Raw genomic sequence first — 23,505 nt, forward strand, 5'->3', positions numbered from 1 at the left:
ATTGTTAAACTGCAATACAGTACCTTGATCTTTGATAATGACTGTATAAATATACAGCTTTTATCATGTGACCGTGTGATTGTAAAAACTTTTAAATTGATGGTACCTCCTTTATTGCGTATGGGCAGTTGAGTAATAAAATAAAGACAAAAATAATAATAATGAGGGAGGATGGGAAGTATGTGATATTTTGGATTTTCTTTTTAATTTTTCTTTCTTTTTTTTTCTGGAGTAATGAAAATGTTCTAAAATTGATTTTGGTGATAAATGCACAACTATATGATGATACTGTGATTCACTGATTGCATACTTTGGATGGATTATATGGTGTGTGAATACATTCCAATAAAATTGCACTGAAAAGTTAAAAAATGAATTTTACACTTAAAAAGGGTAAATGTATATGATATATGAATTATATCTCAATAAGGCCACTTTAAAAAGTTCCATGGGTGGGTTAAGCAGCAAAGTGACATAGTTTAAGAAAAAAATTCAAAAATTGGAAAACAGATATTAAAAATTACCCAGGATGAAGCATGGAGAGATAAATGAATGTCTCTTATGGATATAAGAGACATTAGGGATAGAAGGGAAAGGTTCAACATATATTTAATATGATTTCAATGACAAGGAAAAATATATATATACAATTTTTTGAACCAGATGAAAATACAATGGCTGAGAAATTTTCAAAATAGTTAATCAAATCCTTACACTGAAGAAGTACTAATTTACAGAAGGATAAATTAAATAAATCCATACATAGGAGGAGGAGTAGACACCAAAGACAAAGAGAAAAGAAATTAAAGCAACCAGAGAATAACATCTAGCTAGACAACCCACAGTGGAATGAATGTTGGCATTACAAAAGCCTCTTACTGGCAACAAGAGAGGCTACCAGCCAAATGATTATTATCTTCAAAGTGCTTTGTGAAAATAGTTGTCAACATAGAATTTCACATCTAGCCAAAATATTTTTCAAGAGTAAGGAGAAAATAAGGACATTTGCAAAAGAATTAATGTTTACCACTGGCAGATTCTCAATGAAAGATTATTAAAGAAGATATATAGTACAAGATTAAGAACATTACAGTAGAAGAAAAGATTAAAAAAATCCAAAAAGCAATGGTGAGCAAAGAAACCAGCAAACATATAAATAAATGGAAATCAGCATTGTCTAAATAATAATAATAATAATAATGATAATACCTATAGATAATAACAATTTTTATAAAATGGAGCAAGTGTGGAAGTCAATGTCTATGGTCTCTGTATTTTTTCAGGAGAAAAACAGGGATATAAAAAAATGCAGCAGTAAGACAAAATGACATTCTGAAGCACATGACAAGATGGATGAGCCTTGAGGACACAATGCTGAGTGAAATGAACCAGACACAAAAGAGCAGATACTGTATGATTCCACTTTTATGACCATGGTAAAGGCAAAATCAGAGGCTTATAATACAAAATATAGGGGACCTAGAGATTTAAAAAAAAAAAAAAAACTTCAGAAGTTGTTAGTTTAAGTGTATATGTTAAAATGTTAAGGAAATAACAGCAATAAAAGTATTATTTCTAAACCAGTAGACTGAAGTAAGGGAGAACAGAAACAAAGTCAACCAATGCAACAGAAAGCAGAGAAGGAAAAAAAAAAAGATACTAGAAACAAATCCAAGTATACAGTTAAATATATATTATTATATTAGTTAAAATTGGAAAAAAAAATATGTGAGTTTAACTCACTAGTTAAAAAAAATAGCAGGAGAAATAAGGGGTATGGAATGTTTTCAATTTGATTTTTTATTTTTATCTCTTTTTATGGAGTAATGAAAATGTTCTAAAATTGATTTTGGTGATGAATGCACAACTAAGTAATGATACTATGAGCTACTAACTATACTTCAGATGAACTGCATGGTATGTGAATATAGCTCAATAAAACTGCATTTAAAAATAGAGATTTTCAAATTGAATAAAATAAACAAAATCCATCTACATGTGAAAAATATAAAAAGAAGAAAGGCAGAAAATTATCTGGAGCTGCTTTATTAATATCAAACAATTGAACATCCTATATGCAAAAAAAAATTAACCTGTACTACATACCTTACATAAAAATTAACTCAAAATGGATCATAGATGCAAAATGTAAAATATAAAACTTTCAAAAGAAAACGTAAGGGAAAATCTTTGACACCTTGGGTTAGACAAAGAGTTTTTAGATACAACACCAAAAACACATCAACAAAAGAAAAACTGATAAATTGTATTTAAAAATAATGTTCTTCAAAAGACAGTTAAAAGAATGAAAAGTCAAACCACAGACCATGAAAATCACATATTTGGAATAGATAAAGAACTCTCAAAAAGTCAACAATAAGAGGTCCCACCCTGTTCAAGATGGCAGAGTGAGACACTTCAGGGTTCTGTCCACACAAGAGAAGCTTTGTACCTCCAGCAAGAACTGGAAAAAACATCTTTCTCAAGGCTCCAGAAAAGTTAAAAAAAAAAAAAATTGCAGTAACAGGTAAGTGCCAATTAAGAAAAAAGGTTACTTAAAAGCAGTAGGAACAGAAGGTTGGAGCCTCCAGGAAGAAAATACTGAGGGAAGCTAGGAATTTATGAGCAAGCGGCTTGTCTTCCTCAGAAGTCAGGACAGGCAGAAGCAGGGAAGTAGCCTATATGGTTTCAGAAATCCAAGTAGACATCTGCCAGAACCACTGAGCAAAGACTGTGGTCACAGCTTCTGCGAAGACTACATCACTGCATTAAAACACTCTGTGATAGACCCAGAGAACACAGTTGTCCTGTGTGTCAAACCAGCTACCAACCTGGGAACCTCCAGACCAAATGGCAACTGGCCAACTAGTAGAGAGATTCAAGTGGATGGCGTCAAACCCAGGGAAGCACCAAAGTTAATCCTTTGTGCACACAACAGAGAGAAATTCCAGCTCCTCTTTAAGGACAGGAAAGTCATTTGCTGGCTTTGTGAGAGGTCTCAGGAGTACCCTGATCACCATTCTTCTTGGAGGAGGTTCCCTAGAAGTACCAGGAGAAACGTCAGGTGGAGGAAGGAGCATAGGTGCTAAGGAAGGAGCAGCTGCAAGCTGAGAACTTAAAAGCAGAAATTAGAGAAGAGAGAGCTCTCTGGAAGGATGAGATACAGTAAGAGAAGAATGAGATACAGTAAGAGAGACTAAGTATCCAGGCAGAGTTGAATCAATTGAGAGGTATCCTGGAAAGCCAGGAGCATAGGGAGCTGCAAACGCAGAAAACAAAGAAAAGGAAATTTTGGGATAACCTGGCTGGGGTTGGGAATAAGTTGGTCAAACAGAGTCGGTTTGTGGGAGAATTCATCTCAGGTCTGGAGCAATGGTTGCAGGAGTCAAAGATGTGAATGGCATCATGAAAAAGAGTGAGTGATTGAAGAAACCAATAACTTTTCAAAACAAACAAAGGAGTATATTCCGAGCTCCAGATCTGAGTGAGTGGCTCCAAGTGTTTAGAGAGCTAACAGATATCCAGTGCCATCAGGTATATATGACCTGAATTCAAACAAAGCTAATTCAGATACTGTCATTTCTGAGGATTGGAGACAAGTAAGATATAAACCTGATCGGATGAGGAATTCATTTTGAAAGGATGATAATGATGATTATGATATTCTGGGCTCTTACTTGATCACTTCAGGGAAATATTACTAGGAGGTGGACATTAACACTGTAATTTCTCAATGTCACAAACTATGAGTTTTTTATCTATAAGTTCTCTAATTGTCACTTTTCTCAAAACTTTTTATCCATATTTCAATCCTGCAAATTGTAAAGGTCCCATATCCATGTGCTTACTAAACTCTTGAACTTTCTTATACCCTAACCCACTTCTGTATAGAGTTTCTCCTCGTACAGTACATTTCTTACACTCAGTTCATCTACAACATTTTTACGTTTTCCTTGCACTCACTTTTCTTTCCTTCTTTTCCTGAAAGTACTTTAATCATCAATAGAATGCACCACTCACCTCATGTCCTTTTCCTCCAAAAATCTTGTTAGCATTATGAGGGAAGCCTAATTTATCACTTTCCATATTCCCAAAGAAAAATGACTGATTCGTCCTCAAAAAAAAGACTAGCACTGGGTTAACAGCTCTGCCAACACTTTACTCCTCATTCTCTCTGCCACTACCCTGAAAAATTGAGGCAAAGCCCTTCAACAGCCTTCAGTGTTATCTAAAACCTTGTTTCGGAGTCCTTTACTAAAAAAATGAGTCCTTGGGGGTTTGTCAGTTCACCCATGATGCCCATATTTACCAAAGAGTTAGGGAGAAAATAATATGAACAATATATACCAAGAGTATAGGTTTTGTGTCTAGAGTGTCTGAGTTCAAGTCCTTTCTCTCCACAAACTAGCAGTGTAGCCTTGAATAAGAAACAAATGTTGTGCTTAATTTCTAAAAATCATTTTGGGATAAAAACTGTTAACTAATACTCAAAATCATTGTGAGAAACAAAATTCTTAAATGTACAGCACCTATCTAAATGTCTCATCTTAATAACTATTTGTTCTACTTTTTATGGAAAAATAGAAACTGTCCCCTAGAACAGGGGAACTACAGAAGCCTCAACTGAAGTTTCAGTTTTCAGGTCCCAGATACCACTGTCAAGATTACTCCTGCTCTTCTTTGATTAATAGGCATATAAATATATAAATCACAGATTTTATCATAATTCTGATTTTGCCCTTATGATATAAGGTCTTATGATACAAACTAAATTCTATGGGATTCACTTTCTCATTCATAAAATAATATAATGAAACCTACCTGATAGAGAATTGTGAAAATTAAATAATATGGTGTTTTTAATAACTTCTGCCATTTCATAGTATGTTAATAGAGATCTATAATGTTTTATATTAATTTTTTCTGACTCTATTTCTTTATGATCTGAAATAACTGATTTTAAGAATACGTATTAGTTTATTTTCAAATTATTACCTTTAAGAAACAATTGATTAAAGAATCATGGATTTTAAAAAATGTTATCTACAGACCATTCTCCCTAATGAACACAGATGTGAAAATTCTTGAGAAAATACTGGCAAATCATATCCAATGCCACATTACAAGAATTATACATCATGATCAAAAGTGAGATTCATACCAGGAATGCAAGGGTGGTTCAACATAAGAAAACCAATCAACATTAATACAGCACATTAATAAATCACATGATCATGTAGATTGATGTTGAAAAAGCATTCAACAAAATCCAGCATCGTTTCCTGATAAAAACACTTCAAAAGTAGGACATCAAAGAAAACTTTCTCAATATCATAAAGGACATATATGAAAAACCCATAGCCAGCATCATACTTAATGATGAGAAGCTGAAAGCATTCCCCTTAAGATCAGGGATGAAACAAGAATGCCCACTGTCACCACTATTATTCAACATTGTATTAGAAGTATTAGCTGGAGCAATTAGACAGGAGAAAGAAACAAAAGACATCCAAATAGGAGGGAAGAAGTAAAACTTTGATTATTTGCAGATGGCATGATCTAATATTTAGAAAATCCTGAGAAATCTACAGTAAAACTACTTGAGCTAATAAACAAATTCAGCAAAGGGGCAGGATACAAGATTAATGCACAAAAATCAGTAATGTTTCTATACACAAGCAATGATCTATTGAAGCGACAACTAAGGGAAAAATTCCATTCAGAATAGTGGCCAAAAGAATTAGGTATCTAGAAATATGTCTAATCAGGATGTCAAGAACTTATACACAGAAAATTACCCCAAAAAATTGCTAAAAGAAATAAAAAACGACTTAAATAGATGGAAAGATATTCCATTCTCACAAACAGGAAGGTTAACTATTGTCAAGATGTCAATTCTACCCAAACTGATCTACAGATTCAATACAACACCAATAAAAATCCCAACAATCTACTTTGAAGACTTGGAAAAATTGGTTATCAAATTTACACGGAAGGGAAAGAGACTTCAAATAGCTAAAGATATCCAAAAAAAGAACAGTGAACTAGGAGGTCTATCACTTCCTGACTTTAAAGCTTACTATAAAGCTACAGTGGTCAAAACGTATGGTACTGGCAGAAAGATAGAAGCACTGACCAGTGGAATAGAATCGAGAATGCAGAGATTGGCCACCAAATTTATGGACGTTTGATCTTTGATAAGGCCCCCAAATCCACTGAATTGGGACAGAATATCTTTTCAATACATGGGCATGGGAGAACTGAATTTCAATAGTCAAAAGAATGAAAGAGGATCCCTATCTTACACCTTATACAAAAATTAATTCAAAATGGATCAAAGACCTAAATGTAAGAGCCAATATCATAACACTTCTTGAAAAAAAATGTAGGAAAACATCTTCAAGATCCAGTAATAGGAGGTAGCTTCTTAAACTTTATACCTAAAGCACAAGCTATGAAAGAAAAAAATAGATAAATGGGAATTCTTAAGAGCAAAAGCTTCTTTGCTTCAAAGGACTTTGCTAAAAGGCGAAGAGGCAGCCAACTCAATGGGAGAAAATATTTGGAAACCACATATCAGATAAAGGCTTGATATCCTGTGTTCATAAAGAAATTACTCAGCTCACTAACAAAAGAGCAAACAACCCAATTATAAAATGGGCAGAGGAAATGAATAGGCACTTTTCTGAAGAGCAAATACAGATGGCTAAAAGGCATATGAAGAGCTACTCATTTTCACTGGCTACAAGAGAAATGCAAATTAAGACAACAATGAGATATCACCTCACACCTATAACAATGTCTGCTATTAAACAAACAGGAAACTATAAATGTTGGAGAGGATGCGGAGAAATTGGAACACTTATTCACTGTTGGTGGGGATGTAAAATGGTTCAGCCACTGTGGAAATCAGTTTGGTGATTTCTCAGAAAACTAAATATTGAGTTGCTCTATGACCTGGCAATACCAATACTCAGAAGAGTATATACCCAGAAGAGATGAGGGCAGTGACACAAACAGACATTTGCACACCGATGTTCATAGTGGCACTATTCACAATTGCAAACAGATGGAAACAATAGACGACTGGATAAACAAAATGCAGTATATACATAAAATGGAACATTATGCAGCATTTAGAAAAATGATGTCCCAAAACATATGACAACATGGATGAACCTTGAGGACATAATGCCGAGTGAAATAAGTCAGACACAAAAGGATAGATACTGTATGATTCCACTATTATTACTCTGATAAAGCTGCCAGTGTTTTGGAGCAACTAGAAGGAAAAATCTGAGTTAGAGATAAAGCCGCCAGTGTTCTGGAGCAACTAGAAGGAAAAATCTGAGTTGAGCGCATGGTAGCCCAAGACAAACTCTGGGAACTGTTCTGTAGTTGTCTGTTGAAGTGTGCTTTGAAAATTATTGGCTTTTTCCTCTCTTTTCTTTCTCTCTCTCTCTCTCTCTCTCTCTCTCTCTCTCTCTCTCTCTCTCTCTCTGTATATATATATATATGTTGTATTTTACAACTAAAAAAGGTTAAAAAAACTATAGGCAGTTTTAGTAATTTAGATAAATTCCTGAAATCAAAAATTTTTAAATATTTAGTACACAGCTCACTACTATAGCAAAGTTGATATTTGTAATAACTTTTTACTTGATATTTTGAGAACACACAGTTTTGATAGTTAATCAAATGATATTTAAGATACTACTGACCAATTAAAATTCGATTAACTCTGATATCTATAGGATATCTGTATTTATAGATTTTTTTCCTTCCTTGCTTTGATTTTAAATTGGCTTATGAAACATATTGTACAAAAGGTTTTACGATGATCACTTAAATTTTTTTTTAATATGCCTATGGATAAGTTAACTAAGATATCCATTTTAGGTAATTAAAATTTCCATATGTTGATTGTTGGAGGAGCCAAGATGGCGGCTTAGCAAGGTGTGGGATTTAGTTCGTCCTCCAGAACTAAATAACCAGGAACAGTACAGAACAGCTCCTGGAGCCATGTCAGTGACCAGACACACAGTGTACCCCAGTTTGGACCAGCTGGACCGGCTGCGAGCACCCCCCAGAACCATGAGTTACCCAAGCCGTGGCAGCCAGTGCCCCTCCCCGATAGGCTGCTTCCCAGAGGGGAAAGGAAACAGACGTTACCAGCAGCAGGGGCTGAGCGCAACTAAGCTTCAAGTGTGGAATTAATTCACAAATTCTGACTACTAAAAATAGGCCCCCAGCTCAGGTGAACCTGGTCAAAGTGGAGGGTGCTGATTTTTGCCCTGGAGCTAAGGGGGCAGGGCTGACAGAAAAAGGAAAAAAAGAAAGAAACAGAGTTTTTGTGGCTGTGTTTCTACAAAACACAGCCTTGGATACAGCAGCAGGGCTCCTCAGGCTATAACTGCCCCAGGCAGAGGCAGAAACAAGCTTCTCTGAGAGCTTGTCTGGATCTGGTGCCTTCCCCAAGTGAGGGTTGAGGCCCAATTCAGGTAGAATCCCTCCCTCAAGGAATTCAGACACCAGGGCGTGGTAATTTGAAGCCATTAAAACCAGCCTACAACCTCTCCTCTATCTCCACCACGCCCCCAGCAGGAAGAATCTGCCAAAGTTAAAGGTACCTCATCATCTTATGCTGATGGGACCCACAGGCAGACAAGTGCCACATACTGGGCAGGATAAGAAAAACAGAGTCCAGAGACTTCACAGGAAAGTCTTTCCACCTGCTGGGTCTCACCATCAGGGAAAACTGATGCAGGTGACTCTTTCCTCCTAACAGGAGGTCAGTTTGGTCTGGGAAAATTCAGCTGGGGTCTATAATACCTAAGTGGACCCTCCTAAGGGTGGAGGAGGGGGAAGGCACCATACAGGCAAGGCAAAAACAAGAACACAAAAACTGAAAAATTCTCCTCTGTTAGGCAAAGTCTAAGCTAGTGGTACAGAAAAAGCTGAACTGAATGTCAAAGAACAGACAGACAACAAATTCAGCCAGCAAGAAAACTCTAGATAAAAGAAGTGAAAACAATCCCCAGAATAAACTAATTAAGGTAATTAAATGCCTAGACACCAGCAAAAAATAACAAATCTCACACTAGGAAAACTGAAGATATGGCCCAGTCAAAGGAACAAACCAACAATTCAAATGAGAAACAGGAGTTGAAACAATTAATTCAGAATGTATGAACAGACATGGAAAACCTCATCAAAAATCAAATCAATGAATTGAGGGAGGATATAAAGAAGGCAAGAAATGAACAAAAAAGAAGAAATCAAAAGTCTGAAAAACCAAATCACAGAACTCATGTGAATGAAAGATACAGTAGAAGAGATGAAAAAAACAATGGAAACCTACAATGTTAGATTTCAAGAGGTAGAAGATAGGATTAGTGAACTGCAGGATGGAACATCTGAAATCCAACAAGCAAAAGAAAATAAAGGGGAAAAAATGGAAAAATATGAACAGAAACTCAGGGAATTGAATTACAACATGAAGCGCATGAATATACGTGTTGTGAGAGTCCCAGAAGGAGAAGAGAAGGGAAAAGGAGGAGAAAACCTAATGGAGGAAATTATCACTGAAAATTTCCCAACTCTTATGAAAGACTTAAAATTACAGATCCAAGAAGTGCAGCATGCCCCAAAGAGAATAGATCCAAATAGGCATACTCCAAGACACTTACTTACTAATCAGAATGTTAAATGTCAAAGAGAAAGAGAGAATCTTGAAAGCAGCAAGAGAAAAGCATTCCATCACATACAAGGGAAGCCCAATTAGACTATGAGTAGATTTCTCAGCAGAAACCATGGAGGCAAGGAGACAGTAGGATGATATATTTAAGATACTAAAAGAGAAAAATTGCCAAACAAGAATTCTATATCCAGCAAAATTGTCCTTCAAAAATGAGGGAGAAATTAAAACATTTTCAGACAAAAAATCACTGAGAAAAATTGCAACCAAGAGACTGGCTCTGCAAGAAATACTAAAGGGAGCACTAGAGGCAGATACAAAAAGATAGAAGAGAGACGTGTGGAGAAGAGTGTGGAAAGGAAGACTATCAGTAAATGTAAAAAGAAGAAAAATTAGATATGACATAAAAATCCAAAAGGTAAAATAGTAGAAGAAAGTACTACCCATACAGTAATAACACTAAATGTTAATGGATTAAACTCCCCAATCAAAAAGACACAGACAGGCAGAATTGATTAAAAAAACAGGACCCATCTATATGCTGTCTACAGGAAACACATCTTAGACCCAAGGATAAACACAGGTTGAAAGTGAAAGGTCGGGAAAGATATTCCATGCAAATAACAATCAGAAAAGAGCAGAAGCAGCTACACTAATATCCACCAAATTAGACTTCAAATGTAAAACAGTTAAAAGAGACAAAGAAGGACCCTGTGTATTAATAAAAGGAACAATTCAACAAGAAGACATAACAATCATAAATATTTATGCATCAAGCCAGAATGCTCCAAAATACATGAGGCAAACACTTTAAAGAGAAATAGACACATCTACCATAAAAGTTGGAGACTGCAATTCCACACTCTCATCAATGGACAGAACATCTAGACAGAGGATCAATAAAGAAACAGAGAATTTGAATAATACAATAAATGAGCTAGACTTAACAGACATTTATAGAACATTACATCCCACAACAGCAGGATACACCTTTTTCTCAAGTGCTCATGGATCATTCTCAAGGATAGAAGAAAGTAAAAAGACAACCTACACAATGGGAAACAATATTTGGAAACAATATATCAGATAAAGGTCTAGTATCCAGAATTTATAAAGAGATTGTTCAACTCAACAACAAAAAGACTGCCAACCCAATTACAAAATGGGCAAAAGACTTGAACAGACACTTCTCAGAAGAGGAAATACAAATGACCAAAAGGCACATGAAGAGATGCTCAACTTCCCTGGCTATTAGAGAAATGCAAATCAAAACCACAATGAGATATCATCTCACACCCACGAGAATGGCCATTATCAATAAAACAGAAAACGACAAAGGCTGGAGAGGATGTGGAGAAAGAGGCACACTTATCCACTGTTGGTGGGAATGTCAAATGGCACAACTGCCGTGGGAGGCAGTTTGGCGGTTCCTCAAAAAGCTAAATATAGAATTGCCATATAACCTGGTAATACCATTGCTAAGTATCTACTCAGAGGACATGAGGGGAAGAACACAAACAGGCATTTGCACACCAATGTTTATAGCAGCATTATTTACAATTGCGAAGAGATGGAAACAGCCAAAATGTCCATCAACAGATGAGAGGCTAAACAAACTGTGGTATATACATATGATGAAATATTAAGCAGCCGTAAGACAGAATAAATTTATGAAGTATATAACAACATGGATGGACCCTAAGGACATTATGCTGAGTGACATTATCCAGAAACAAAAGGACAAACACTGTTCACGGATATGAACTGACATTAGTGAATAAACTTGGAGAATTTCATTGGTAACAGAGACCATTAGGAGGTAGAAATAGGGTAAGACATTGGGTAATTGGAGCTGAAGGGATACAGATAGTGCAACAGGACTGAATGTAGAAACTCAGAAATGGACAGCACAATACTACCTAACTGTAATACAATTATGTTAAAACACTGAATGCAGCTGAATGTGAGAATGAAAGAGGGAGAAGGGCTGGGGCACAAATGATATCAGAAAGAAAGACGATAAAGACTGAGATGGTATAATCTAGGAATGCCTAGAGAGTATATTGATAGTGACTAAATGTACAAATTTATAAAATGTTTTTGCATGAGGAAGAACACAGGAATGTCATTACTGCAGAGTGCTGAAAATAGATGATAATTAATATTTTAAAATTTCAAGTTATGTGTGAGACTAAAGCAAAAAACGTTTATTTGGTACAAAATTTATATTTTGACTAGTGCATTTCCTAATATAACTTATGTAGACAGCTTAATTGAACACCATAAGTACATGGAACTTTCATAGGGCATGAGATTTTGTAGGTTTGTCGAGAGTGATGCCCCGATAAATCCCAGAGTGATTTGAACACTGAATAAAAAAGTATTTGCAAAGTCCCCTTGGGGGAATGATGAGAACGGGGGAAAATTCAACTTCCCCAAGTTGAATTCCTGATATTCTCACAAACAGTGTGGACAATCAAAGCTATAGGCTGAGCCCCCAATCTTATCATCTGTTCATATGAAACTTAACCCCACAAAGGATAGGTCAAGCCTACTTAAAACTAGGCCTAAGAGTCACCCCCAAGAGAACCTATTTTGTTGCTCAAATGTGGCCTCTCTCTCCAGCCAACACAACAAGCAAACTCACCACCCTCCCCCTGTCTATGTGGGACATGACTTCCAGGGGTGTGGACCTTCCTGGCAAGTGGGACAGAAATCATGGAATGAGCTGAGACTCAGCATCAAGGGATTGAGAAAACCTTCTCAACCAAAAGGGGGAAGAGTGAAATGAGACAAATTGTCAATGGCTGAGAGATCCCAAACAGAGTCGAGAGGTTATCCTGGAGGTTATTCTTAAGCATTAAATAGATATCACCTTGTTAGACAAGATGTAGTGGAGAGGCTGGAGGGAACTGCCTGAAAATGTGGAGCTGTCTTCCAGTAGCCATGTTTCTTGAAGATGATTGTATAATGATACAGCTTTCACAATGTCACTATGTGATTGTTAAAACCTTGTATCTGATGCTCTTTTTATCTACCTTATCAACAGATGAGTAAAACATATGAAATAAAGATGAATAATAGGGGGAACAAATGTTAAATTTAGAGTGAAATGCTGGTGATCGGTGAGGAGGAGGGGTGGGGGGAATTGTATGTATGAATTTTTTTCTGTTTTCTTTTTATCTCTCTTTCTGAGTAGATGCAAATTTTCCAAGATATGAACATGATGATGAATATGCAACTATGTGATGATACTGTGAATTACCGATTATATATGTAGAATGGAATGATCGATAGTTATGAATGTTCGCATTTGTTTGGTGTTTTTTAGTATTTAAAAAAATTTTTTAATTAATTTTAAAAATTTCCATATGTTAATTGTGAAATTATTTGTATCTTCATATTTTCCTGAAATAAAGAAAACATTTGATAACATAGATCATTACTACAGCAATGCAGATATTTGTAAGAACTGTCTACTTTATATTCTGAGAACATTCACAGTTGTGACCGCTGATCAAATAGTACCTGAGGTAGTTTTTAATACTTAGAATTTAAGAACTTTGCTATCCGAATATGTAGATTTTTTTACTTGTTGCCTTAATTTTAAATTAGTTTATGAAACTTACTAAGCAAACACAGGCTTTACAATGTTTATATGGAAAATTTATTATATGTGCCTATGGTTAGGCTAACTAAGAAAACCATTGCCGGTAGTTCTAAGTATATTGATTGTTTTATTAAATTAAAAATATGTAAAATTAAACAAATAAAATAATAGCAGGTGATGAAGGGTAAAAATTTGGTAGACTGAAATACTGTGTGGGTCAATGAAAAGGAGGGATAAGGGGAATGGGTATATGAGTTCTTTCTTTTTTCTTTTTATTTCTTTTTCTGGAGTGATGCAAATGTTCTAAAAATGATCATGGTGAAGAATACATAACTATGTGATGATATTGTGAGCCACTGACTGTATAATATGGTTGGACAATACATGGGTGGATATTCTCAACAAAAATACTTCTTAAAAAAAAGGAAAAGGAAAAAACTTATCGAATTGTAAAATAAATATTTCAACATTGCAAAACAAAAAAAAAAGCCGTTTTAAAAAATGGTCCTATCTATGTTCAAAGAGCTAAAAGAAAACACAAAGAACTAAAGGAACTCAGGAAAACAATTTTTTAGAAAGATGAACACAAATGAAATATCAATAGAGAGATGGAAATTATGAAAAGGAACAAAACAGACCATGGTAACAAAACTTAAAATTCCCTAGTGGGATTCAACAGCAGATTGGCACTGGCAGAAGAATCAACAAACTTGAAGGTAAGACAATTGAAATCCTTCAGTCTGTAGAGGAGAACGAAGAAACAACAAAGTAAAGTGAACAGAACCTGTGGGATATTATCAAGCATATAATATATGCTTTGTGGGAGTCTCAGAAAGAAAAGAAAGAAAGAAAGGGACAGAGAGACTGCTTGAAGAAACAATAGTTGAAAACTTCCCAAATTTAATGTAAGTCATGAATATACACATGCAAGATGCTCAATGAACCCCAAACAGAATAAACCCAAGTAGACCACTGCCTCAGTATTTTATAATCAAACTGTCACATGCCAAAGCTAATACAAGAATTCCAAAAGCTACAAGAGAGAAGCAATGTGTCATATAGAAGAAAGACTCAATAAGATTAAATGCCAATTTCTCAAAGGAATCCGAGGAAGACAGCAGTGGGATGACATACTTAAAGTGCTGAAAGCAAAAATTGCCAACCAAAAATTTTATATCTGGTGAAATTGTCTTTCAAAAATGAGGGAAAGATAGAAGCTTAGACCACCTATAGGCATGCCTAAACATTACTTCTGGCGGACTTCTGGTGTTGCTCAGATGCGGCCTCAGTCTCTCTAAGCCCAACTCTGCAAGTGAAATCATTGCCCTCCCCACTACGTGGGACACGACTTCCAAGGGTGAAAGTCTCCCTGGCGACATGGGAGATGACTCCCAGGGATGAATCCAGACCTGGCACCATGAGATTAACAATTTCATCCTGACTAAACATGGGAATATGGGAACAGGGGAAAATAAATGTAATTAATAAAGTATCAGTGGCAGAGAGAGTTCAAATAGAGTCGAGAGGCTACTCTGGAGGTTGCTCTTACACAAGTGTGCTGGTCTGAATCTGTGGTGGACCCCAGAAAAGCCATGCCCTTTGATCCTAATTCAATATCGCTGGGTGGGAGTATTTTGATTGCTTCCATGAAGATGTGACCCACCCAATTGTGGGTGGTAACTTTTAATTAGATGATTTCCATGGAGGTGTTATCTCCACCCACTGAAGGTGGAGTCGCTTGCTGGAATCCTTTAAAAGAGGAAACATTTTGGAAAGAGTCCCTTTTGGTAGAGGCACATGAAAGCCAGCAGACGCCGCCATGTTCGCCATGTGCCCTTCCAGCTGCGAGAGAAACGTTGAACGTCGCCAGCCTTCTTGAACCAAGGTATCTTTCCCCAGATGCCTTAAATTGGACATTTCTATAGACTTGTTTTAATTGAGACATTTTCTCAGCCTTAGAACTGTAAACTAGCAACTCATTAAATTCCCCTTGTTAAAAGCCATTCCATTTCTGGTGTATTGCATTCTGGCAGCTAGCAAACTAGAACAACAAGCTACGTATCATAACCTGTCAACCCCCAACCAGGACCATTCCAGCCAATCCTAAAGAACACCTAGGGCAATTTAAAAGATTCCACAAAGGGTTCCAGGCACTGGAGTAACTTGTCAGAAACCTACAACCTCCAGATAGGTCGCTGGTCCAGATAAGTCCTGAAACCTAGCCCAGCCTCTCCAGAACATCAGATAGTTCCATGTCCCTACCCCATATTAGTGACAGACCCTTCCAATATCAAAAATTTAGAATTACCATAGCCCAAACAACTCCAATGAGAGGTATGGAAAGATCAAAGGTGATAGTGGAATTATACATAGAAGATAGGACTTAACAAATGAATATGAATGTTGAATCATTAAATTGATATCTCTTTTAGTCTCCAGTATTTTAGAGCAGCTAGAAGTAAAAACCTAAAATTGTGAAATTGTAACCCATGTCAAAGTCTGAAATATGTTCTACAACTAATGTGGTGCTATGCTTGGAAATTTATAGCTTTTTTGTATATATGTTATTGTTCACAAAAAAAAGAAGGAAAAAAAGTCGACTGTGATGATAAAAAAGTATTTAAGCCCTCTAGCCTCCTATATTCTGGAGCAGCTAGAAGGAAAAATTTAAGAGGATCATATGGTAGCCCATAACAAACTCTGGAATCTATTATGTAACCACTTTTTGAAGAGTGCTTTGAAAACTATTGCTTTTTTATTTCTTTGCTTTGCATATATGTTATACTATATAATAAAGAAAGTTTTAAAAAAAATGAAGGAAAGATAAAAGCTGCAAGAGTTCATCACCGCCATATGGGCCCTATGAGAGATGCTAAATGAGTTCTGTAGGTTGAAAGGAAAATATAAAAGATAACAGATTGAAGCCACATGAAAAAATAAATAAAAATCTCTGCTCAGGGCAAAATCATGTGTAAATATAAATGCCAGCACTACTGTATTTTTGGTTTGTAACTCTACTTTTTACTTCCCATAATATCTAAACAGCAAATATATAAAATGTAATGATAAATTAGTGGTTCGGGACTCACAATGTATGAATATGCAATATGTGACAAGAACTACACAAAAGTAGGGGAACGGATGGGCACAGGAACATAGTGTGTGTACTACTGAAGTTAAATTGGTTTTAAAGCAAGTAAGACTGTTACAGATTTAGGATGTTAAATTTAAGCCCCATGGAAGCTACAAGGAAAATATCAGAGAATACACAAGCTCATAGAGGCATAGAATACAAGTTGCTAGAGCTGGGGCAAAGAAAGTGGGGAGATGGGAAAGTTTTAGTAATGTAAGTTGGTAAGAATACATCAATACTATAAATGTGAATAATCCCATTGAATGGTATGCTTGAGAGTGACTGAAACAGCAAAGTTTATGCTGTCTATATGTTCCTACAATTAAGAAAAAAAGAGTAACTAAAGAAACAATGGCAGAGACACAAGGGTAGTTCAGTGGTAGAATTCTCATCTGCCATGCAGGAGACCCAGATTCGATTTCCAGACCATGTACATCCCAAAAACAAAAAAAACAAGCAAAAGAAACAAAGGAAAACACAGAGTTCAACAAATGGTGCTGCAATAATGGGATACTCATATGGAAAATAATGAAATGTGACCCTCACCATATAGCATACAAAAAAAAAAGAAAAAAGAAACAATGACAATTATTTCTGAACAAGATCTAATAAGGGAGGACATTATTGGGACATATGAAAAAAATTGGAAAAGACTGTAAGCTTCATAACAATGTGAAATTTCATGACCTTGATAACTACACTTAAGGTGGTGACCTAGTGAATGTCTTGTTCATAGGAAATGTACATGGCAGTATAGAGTATTCAGGAAGGATGATGTATACAATTTACATTTAAATGTTAAGAAAATGGATTGATCAATTGATGGATAGATAGATTTTAGATAGAATGATACAGCAAATGTGGCAAAATGTTAAAACTGGAGGATCTGGATATCTAGGGGGTGTAGAGGTACATTGGGGTTTACTATATCAAGTTTGTAATATCTTTGTAACTGCCCTGTAAGTTTGAAAGTATTTCAAAATAAAAAGTTCAAATTAAAAGTCAACAATACGAACACTAACACAACAAAACAAAGTAGGCTGAAAAACTGAACACTTTCCAAAACAGCTGGATGGATTGCAAATAAGTACAAGAAAAGATGTTCAACATTATTAGTTACCAAGGAAATATGAATTAAATTACAATGAGGGACATCCAGGGGTGAAAGTGTCCTTGGCGATGTGGGAGATGACTCCAAGGAATGAGCCTGGCCAGGGCATGGTGGGAACAACAATGCAATCCTGACCAAAAGGGGGAAAAGAAGTGGAACAAATAAGGTATCAGTGGCTGAGAGAATTCAAATAGAGTTGAGAGGATATTCTAGAGGTCACTCTTATACAAGCTTCAGTTAGACATTGCTACCTATCATATCTTGCCAAATCCCAACCAAAACCATTCCAGCCAATCCTAAAGAACATCTAAGCTGTTATACAAGATTCTACAAAGATTCCATGCACTAGGGTAACATTCCAGAAACCTACAACCTCCAGATGGGTCCGTGGACCAGATAAGTCCTGAAACGCAGAGAGGCCAGCCTCTCCAGAACATCAACTAGTTCCATCCCCCATCTCATATTATCAACAGCCTCTTTTAACATGAAAAAGTTAGAATGGGCATAGCCCAAATACCTCTAAGGAGTAGGAGAAAAATCAAAGGTGATAGTGTAGTTATACAGAGAAGGCAGGGTATAACAAATGAGTATGACTGCTGAATCATTATAATGATATCTATTTCAGTCTCCACTATCTTAGAGCAGCTAGAAGTAAAAACCTAAAATTGTGGAATTGTAACCCATACCAAACTCTGAAATCTGTTCTACAACTAATTGTTGCAATGCGCCTTGCAATTTATTGAGTTTTTTACATATATATTATTTTTCACAAAAAAAGGAAAAAAAGTTTGTGACGACAAATTTATGGAAAATAAAATGAAACTACAGTGAAGTACTACAGGATACCTGTTAGGGTGACAAAACAAAAATTAATATCAGAGCAACTGGAACTCTCATGCATCGCTTGTGGAAAAAGAAAGCAATTGGGTAGTTTCTTAGAGTTAAACATATGCTTACCCTACAATCACACCCCTAGGTATTTATCCAAGTGAAATAAAACCTACTTCTCCCAAAAGCAATACTGCATGTGAATATTTATAGCAGCTTTATGCATAATCATCAAAAATCAGAAAAAAACATCAAAAACTAGAAATAATTAGGGAATGGACAAACTGTAGTATGACCATACAATGGAAAACTCAGCAGCAATAAAGTGAAATAAAGTATTGATACCTGCAACAACCTGGATGAATCTCAAATGCGTTGCGCTAAGAGAAAAAAGCCAGACTCAAAATCTACATACTATATGATTCTATTTATATGATGTGGCAGTTAGATTCAGTTGTCAACTTGACCAGGTGAAGGCACCTAGTTCTGTTGCTGTGGACATGAGCCAATGGTATGTGAACCTCATCTGTTGCTGATTACATCTGCAGTCACCTAGGAGGCGTGCCTACTGCAATGAATGATGTTTGACTTAACTGGCTGGTGCTTAAATGAGAGCTCAAAGTAACACAGCCCAAGCAGCTCAGCATACCTCATCTCAGCACTCACAGCTCAGCCCAGGCCTTTGGCGATGCAGAAAGAAATCACCCCAGGGAAAGTTGTTGGAACCAGAGGCCTGGAGAGAAGGCCAGTAGAGAGCACCCTGTGCCTTCCCACATAAGTAAGAACCTCAGTTGACATTTAGCTGTCTTTCCTCTGAAGAACTAAAGAAATAAATCCCCTTTTAGTAAAAGCCAATCCATCTCTGGTACGTTGCATTCCAGCAGCTAGCAAACTAGAACATATGATTTATGGAAGATGGGGGTACCTGTTCTACCAGATACCAAGAATGATTATAGAGCTGTAATAGTTAACACACCATATAGTAACAATGCAGAACTAGATTAAACAAAACCAAGAGTTAACTAGAAACTGTATTTTACAAAGTCACCTGCAGCTAGGGTTCTGGATGCAAAGTAGGATCATCAAATTAGATGTACCTGCACAAGATTTAGACCACAGAAGTGTGTTAGAGGCCCTCTTCCTAAGCTCCTGATAAAGGACCGGCAAGAAATATCAAAGGCAGCTGTCTTTGCATATCTGCACTGACTTTAGGGTTCTGAGGGGCTTGTGGCAGTCCCAGGAGCAGAAGTAGTAACTTTTTTATCTCTGCATCCCAGCTATGATGGGATGACCCGGAAACCAATAATCCAGCCAAAATCCCTCCCAAAACTTCCTTTCCTGCCTTCCAATAGTTTTAAGGAAGTGAATTCTTGTATTCAATCCCTTTCTGCTTGAAATTCCTAAAGAGCTTTATATTTCCTGTACTAAATCATGAAATACAGACTCTAGTACATAAATCAAAAAAATAAATAAATGGATATGGATTCATTGCAAAGATTTTTTTCACCATCAGGTCCAAAATTTTTGTTTCCCACAACTTTTAAAGGTATGAATTGTCTCATGTCACAGATGAAAAAGCTAGTTCTTTTTTTAAAAATCAAGTTTAGATGTTTTCAAGAAGAGAAAAAGAGACAACTAAAGAAAAAGAGGTCATAGCCAGGTACTGTACCTGCCAAACATATGCCACATGGGGTGTTTACCCAAGACACTTTTTTAAAAATACTGAATCTTAGAAGACTGGGTAAAGGATTATATCGTCCATGTTTTAAAACTTGAACTTCTGTGTGAGACTAAAGGGAAAGATGTTTATTTGGTGCAAAATTTATATTTTGGGTGGTACACTTCCTAATTTGCCTTGTATGGTCATTTTAGTTAATTCCATGAGCACATGCAGTCTTGAATGTAGCGTGAAATTTTGTTAGTTTGTCCAGGTTGGTGTGATGCCCTGATAGATTCCAGAGTGATATGAAGAGTGAATAAAGAAGTATTTGCAGGGTCCCCTTGGGAGAATGGGGAGAGAGGGGGAAATATTCAACTTCCCTATTTGGAGAATTTCTGATATTCTAGTAAGCAGTGGGGACAACCAAATCAATGGGCTGAGCCCTCAATCTTGGGGTTTACCTCTATGAAACTTATTCCTGCAAAGGATAGGTTAAGCCTACTTAAAATTAGGCCTAAGAGCCACCCCAGAGAACCTCTTTTGATGCTCAGATGTGGCCTCTCTCTCTCTAAGCCAACACGGCAAGTGAACTTACTGCCTTCCCCCTCTACATATGACATGACTCCCAGGGGTGTAGATTTCCCTGGCAATGTGGGACAGAAATCCCAGGATGGAACGGGAACCAGCATCAAGGGACTGAGAAAACCTTCTTGACCAGAAGTGGGAAGAGAGAAATGAGAAAAAAATAAAGTATCAGTGGCTGAATGATTTAAAACAGTAGAGAGTTTATCCTGGAAGTTATTCTTTTGCATTATATAGATATCTCTTTTTTGGTTTGTGGTGTATTGGAGGGGCTAAAGGGAAGTGCCTGAGGCTGTGGAGCTATGTTTCATTGGCCTTGTTTCTTGAAGATGATTGTATAATGATGTGGCTTTTACGGTGTGACTGTGTGATTGTGGGGACCTTGTCTATAGGGTAGGGACAGATAAGTAAAGAATGTGGATCGGAAATGGATAAATGGTAGGGGGAAGAAAGGTTAAAATAAATTGGGTAGATGGAAATATTAGTGGTCGGTGAGGGGGTAGCGGTGAGGAGTATGGTATGTATGAGTTTTTTCTTTTTTGGTTCTTTTTCTGGAGTGATGCAGCTATTCAAGGAGATGATCAATGGTGGTGAATATATGATTATGTGATTATGTTGTGAGCCATTGACTGTATACCATACATGAAATGTTTATATGTGAAGAATGTTTGTATGTATGTTGTTTTATCAATAAAAATATTTTTTTAAATACTGAATCTTGTTCATAGTAAAGTGAATGGGGGTATATTAGATGTTGGAATACCAAGCTTTCTTATGAAAAAAAAGATTAACATGTAAGTATTTTTGAACATTAACATGTAAAAGGATTTACATGTACCTGTTATACATGTAAAATATAACAGTCAACAAACAAACCATACTGCACAGAAGGGAGGGAAGAAGGGAGGGAGAAAGGGAGGGAAGGGAGGGGAGAGGAAAGAAGGAAGAGAGAGAAATACTGTCATACTAAATGATCTAAAGTAAAATCCAAGGAATCCCATGAGCCCTCCTTGAACACACCCTCTTGCAGGAGCCTTATAATGGGACTTAACAATAACCTTGGTTTCATCAATTGCTAAGAGATCGGGAGGAATTCAAATCATTTCTAATCAGCAAATTACCTTGAAGGGTCCTGGTTCTGGTGAGAGCACCTCCAAAGAAGAATTTGAACTTCTGCCTCCAGGTCGTGTTCTTGAATTTGAGGCTGGTTTTGAAATTCTATCTAGGTTTCCCTTTATAATATCCATTAATATCCTGAAACAGAAATAAATTAAAAAGTAAGTTAGGACTTACATGTTTAAATGACCCATTAGTCGATTAATATTAATATAAATTATAAATTTTATATTTATTAATATAAATATAAAACTCAGAGCCTTTGTTCAAAGAATTATGTCGCTACCGAAGTCACACTAAGGGTTCCCCAATTTCATCAAAAGATGTTTGTGTATATGGATCATTAAATCTTACATTACCTTAAGTGCATAAAATCATTAAATCTTACATCATTGTAACTCCATTTTCATGGAGCACCTATTCGTAGGGCACTGCTCTTATGCTATTTCAAACCTCGCCTTCAAAAATTATTCTACTTTCATGATTCTACTTCTTAAACAACAGAATAAAACCTACTTCCTCTACTATAGCACAAGGTTTCAACTGTCATTATCTGGCTGAACATACCCAATCTCTTTACTTTTCATGACACTGTCAGCAGGCTTCTCACCACCCTGGCTACTCTATTTCCAGTGCTGTTTCTGAAGCAGGAAATACTAGGCAGGGTAGTTTAAGTCGGAGGGAGAAGTTGAGCACTGTGGGCACACTGATTCTTCCAAACTGTGCCCTTGATCAGGAACCATTTCAGATTCCTTCAGTGATGTTGGGGGAGAATATATATATATATTAGGGAGAATTCCTCTCACCCCGTAACTTTACTTATGAATGAATATTTTCCAATAAATTTTCTCCTAAATTCCTAACAATTATGTATTAAACTATTTCTCTCATAACAGAATGACGAAAGGCAATTGCATCTTCTCAGCTATATAACAATGTCCTATTCTTACCCTCCAAAATGACTCATTTTTCTTTCTCTCTTTCTTTTGAACAGCAGAGGCAAAATCCAGGGAAGTTTTGGAAGTAGGAAGAAGCACAAACATAAACAACCTGAAGCTCTTCCAAGGCACAAGGAGGGATAATATGCTTTAGCCTCAAACCATTCAGTGTGCCAAAACTGATGCTTCAAGGACCAATAGGTCAACTCTTTCCATCTTAACAAATGGAAAAAAAAAGAAGATATTGATCACAACATTAGTCAAACTCTACAAAAGGGTTTGGGCTGATTAAGGAAGGCACTGACATTAGTGTTATTGGATGACAGATCACCTGGAGCGCCACATCACAACCAAAAAGCATAAGTCACAAAAAATATTGCAAAATATTTTGTAAGCACCCTGAACACCCTGTCAAGGGAGACCTATTGTGGCCTGCTGAAGGAGCAATGAGACGGAAGCATGTCCAGAAGTGGTAAAATAAATGCCATTTAAGGAAGAGGCAAAGTGAACTGTCAGTGACTCATATCAGCTAAAAGGCTCCAGAAATCTTCCCATTTGCCTGTGGTATTTTCTTTGTTCCTGAAAATAATAGGCCAAATAAAATACAGTTCCAGGGTATCTGGAGATGCCAATTTATGAATTTGACCATGTGGAAAAAAGTATCAATAAAGGGCATTGAAATAGGAGTTTACAGTTATATCTGAACATTTAAAAAGAACTGTCAATAGTCACATAGAAATTTCCTCAAGAAACATAAAACACTGTACAAGAAAGAAACTAGTAAAACAACATTCAAATAGTTGTAACTGCATAAAAACTAAATGCTGGTT

General features: G+C 36.3%; 1 protein-coding gene across 4 annotated transcripts in view; it reads right to left on the reverse strand.

The window, feature by feature from the left end:
• Positions 1–23,505, reverse strand: part of FSIP1 (fibrous sheath interacting protein 1) — a 213,914-nt gene that overhangs the window by 184,748 nt on the left and 5,661 nt on the right. For all 4 annotated transcript variants that reach the window (XM_077127425.1, XM_077127427.1, XM_077127424.1 and 1 more), the window contains exon 2: positions 21,743–21,875. In XM_077127425.1, the coding sequence (XP_076983540.1) occupies positions 21,743–21,868 (126 nt within the window). In that variant the 5' untranslated portion in view covers positions 21,869–21,875. The remainder of the gene's footprint in view (positions 1–21,742; positions 21,876–23,505) is intronic.

The sequence above is a fragment of the Tamandua tetradactyla genome, chromosome 14 (assembly GCF_023851605.1).
Source record: "Tamandua tetradactyla isolate mTamTet1 chromosome 14, mTamTet1.pri, whole genome shotgun sequence".
NCBI classification, from domain to species: domain Eukaryota; kingdom Metazoa; phylum Chordata; class Mammalia; order Pilosa; family Myrmecophagidae; genus Tamandua; species Tamandua tetradactyla.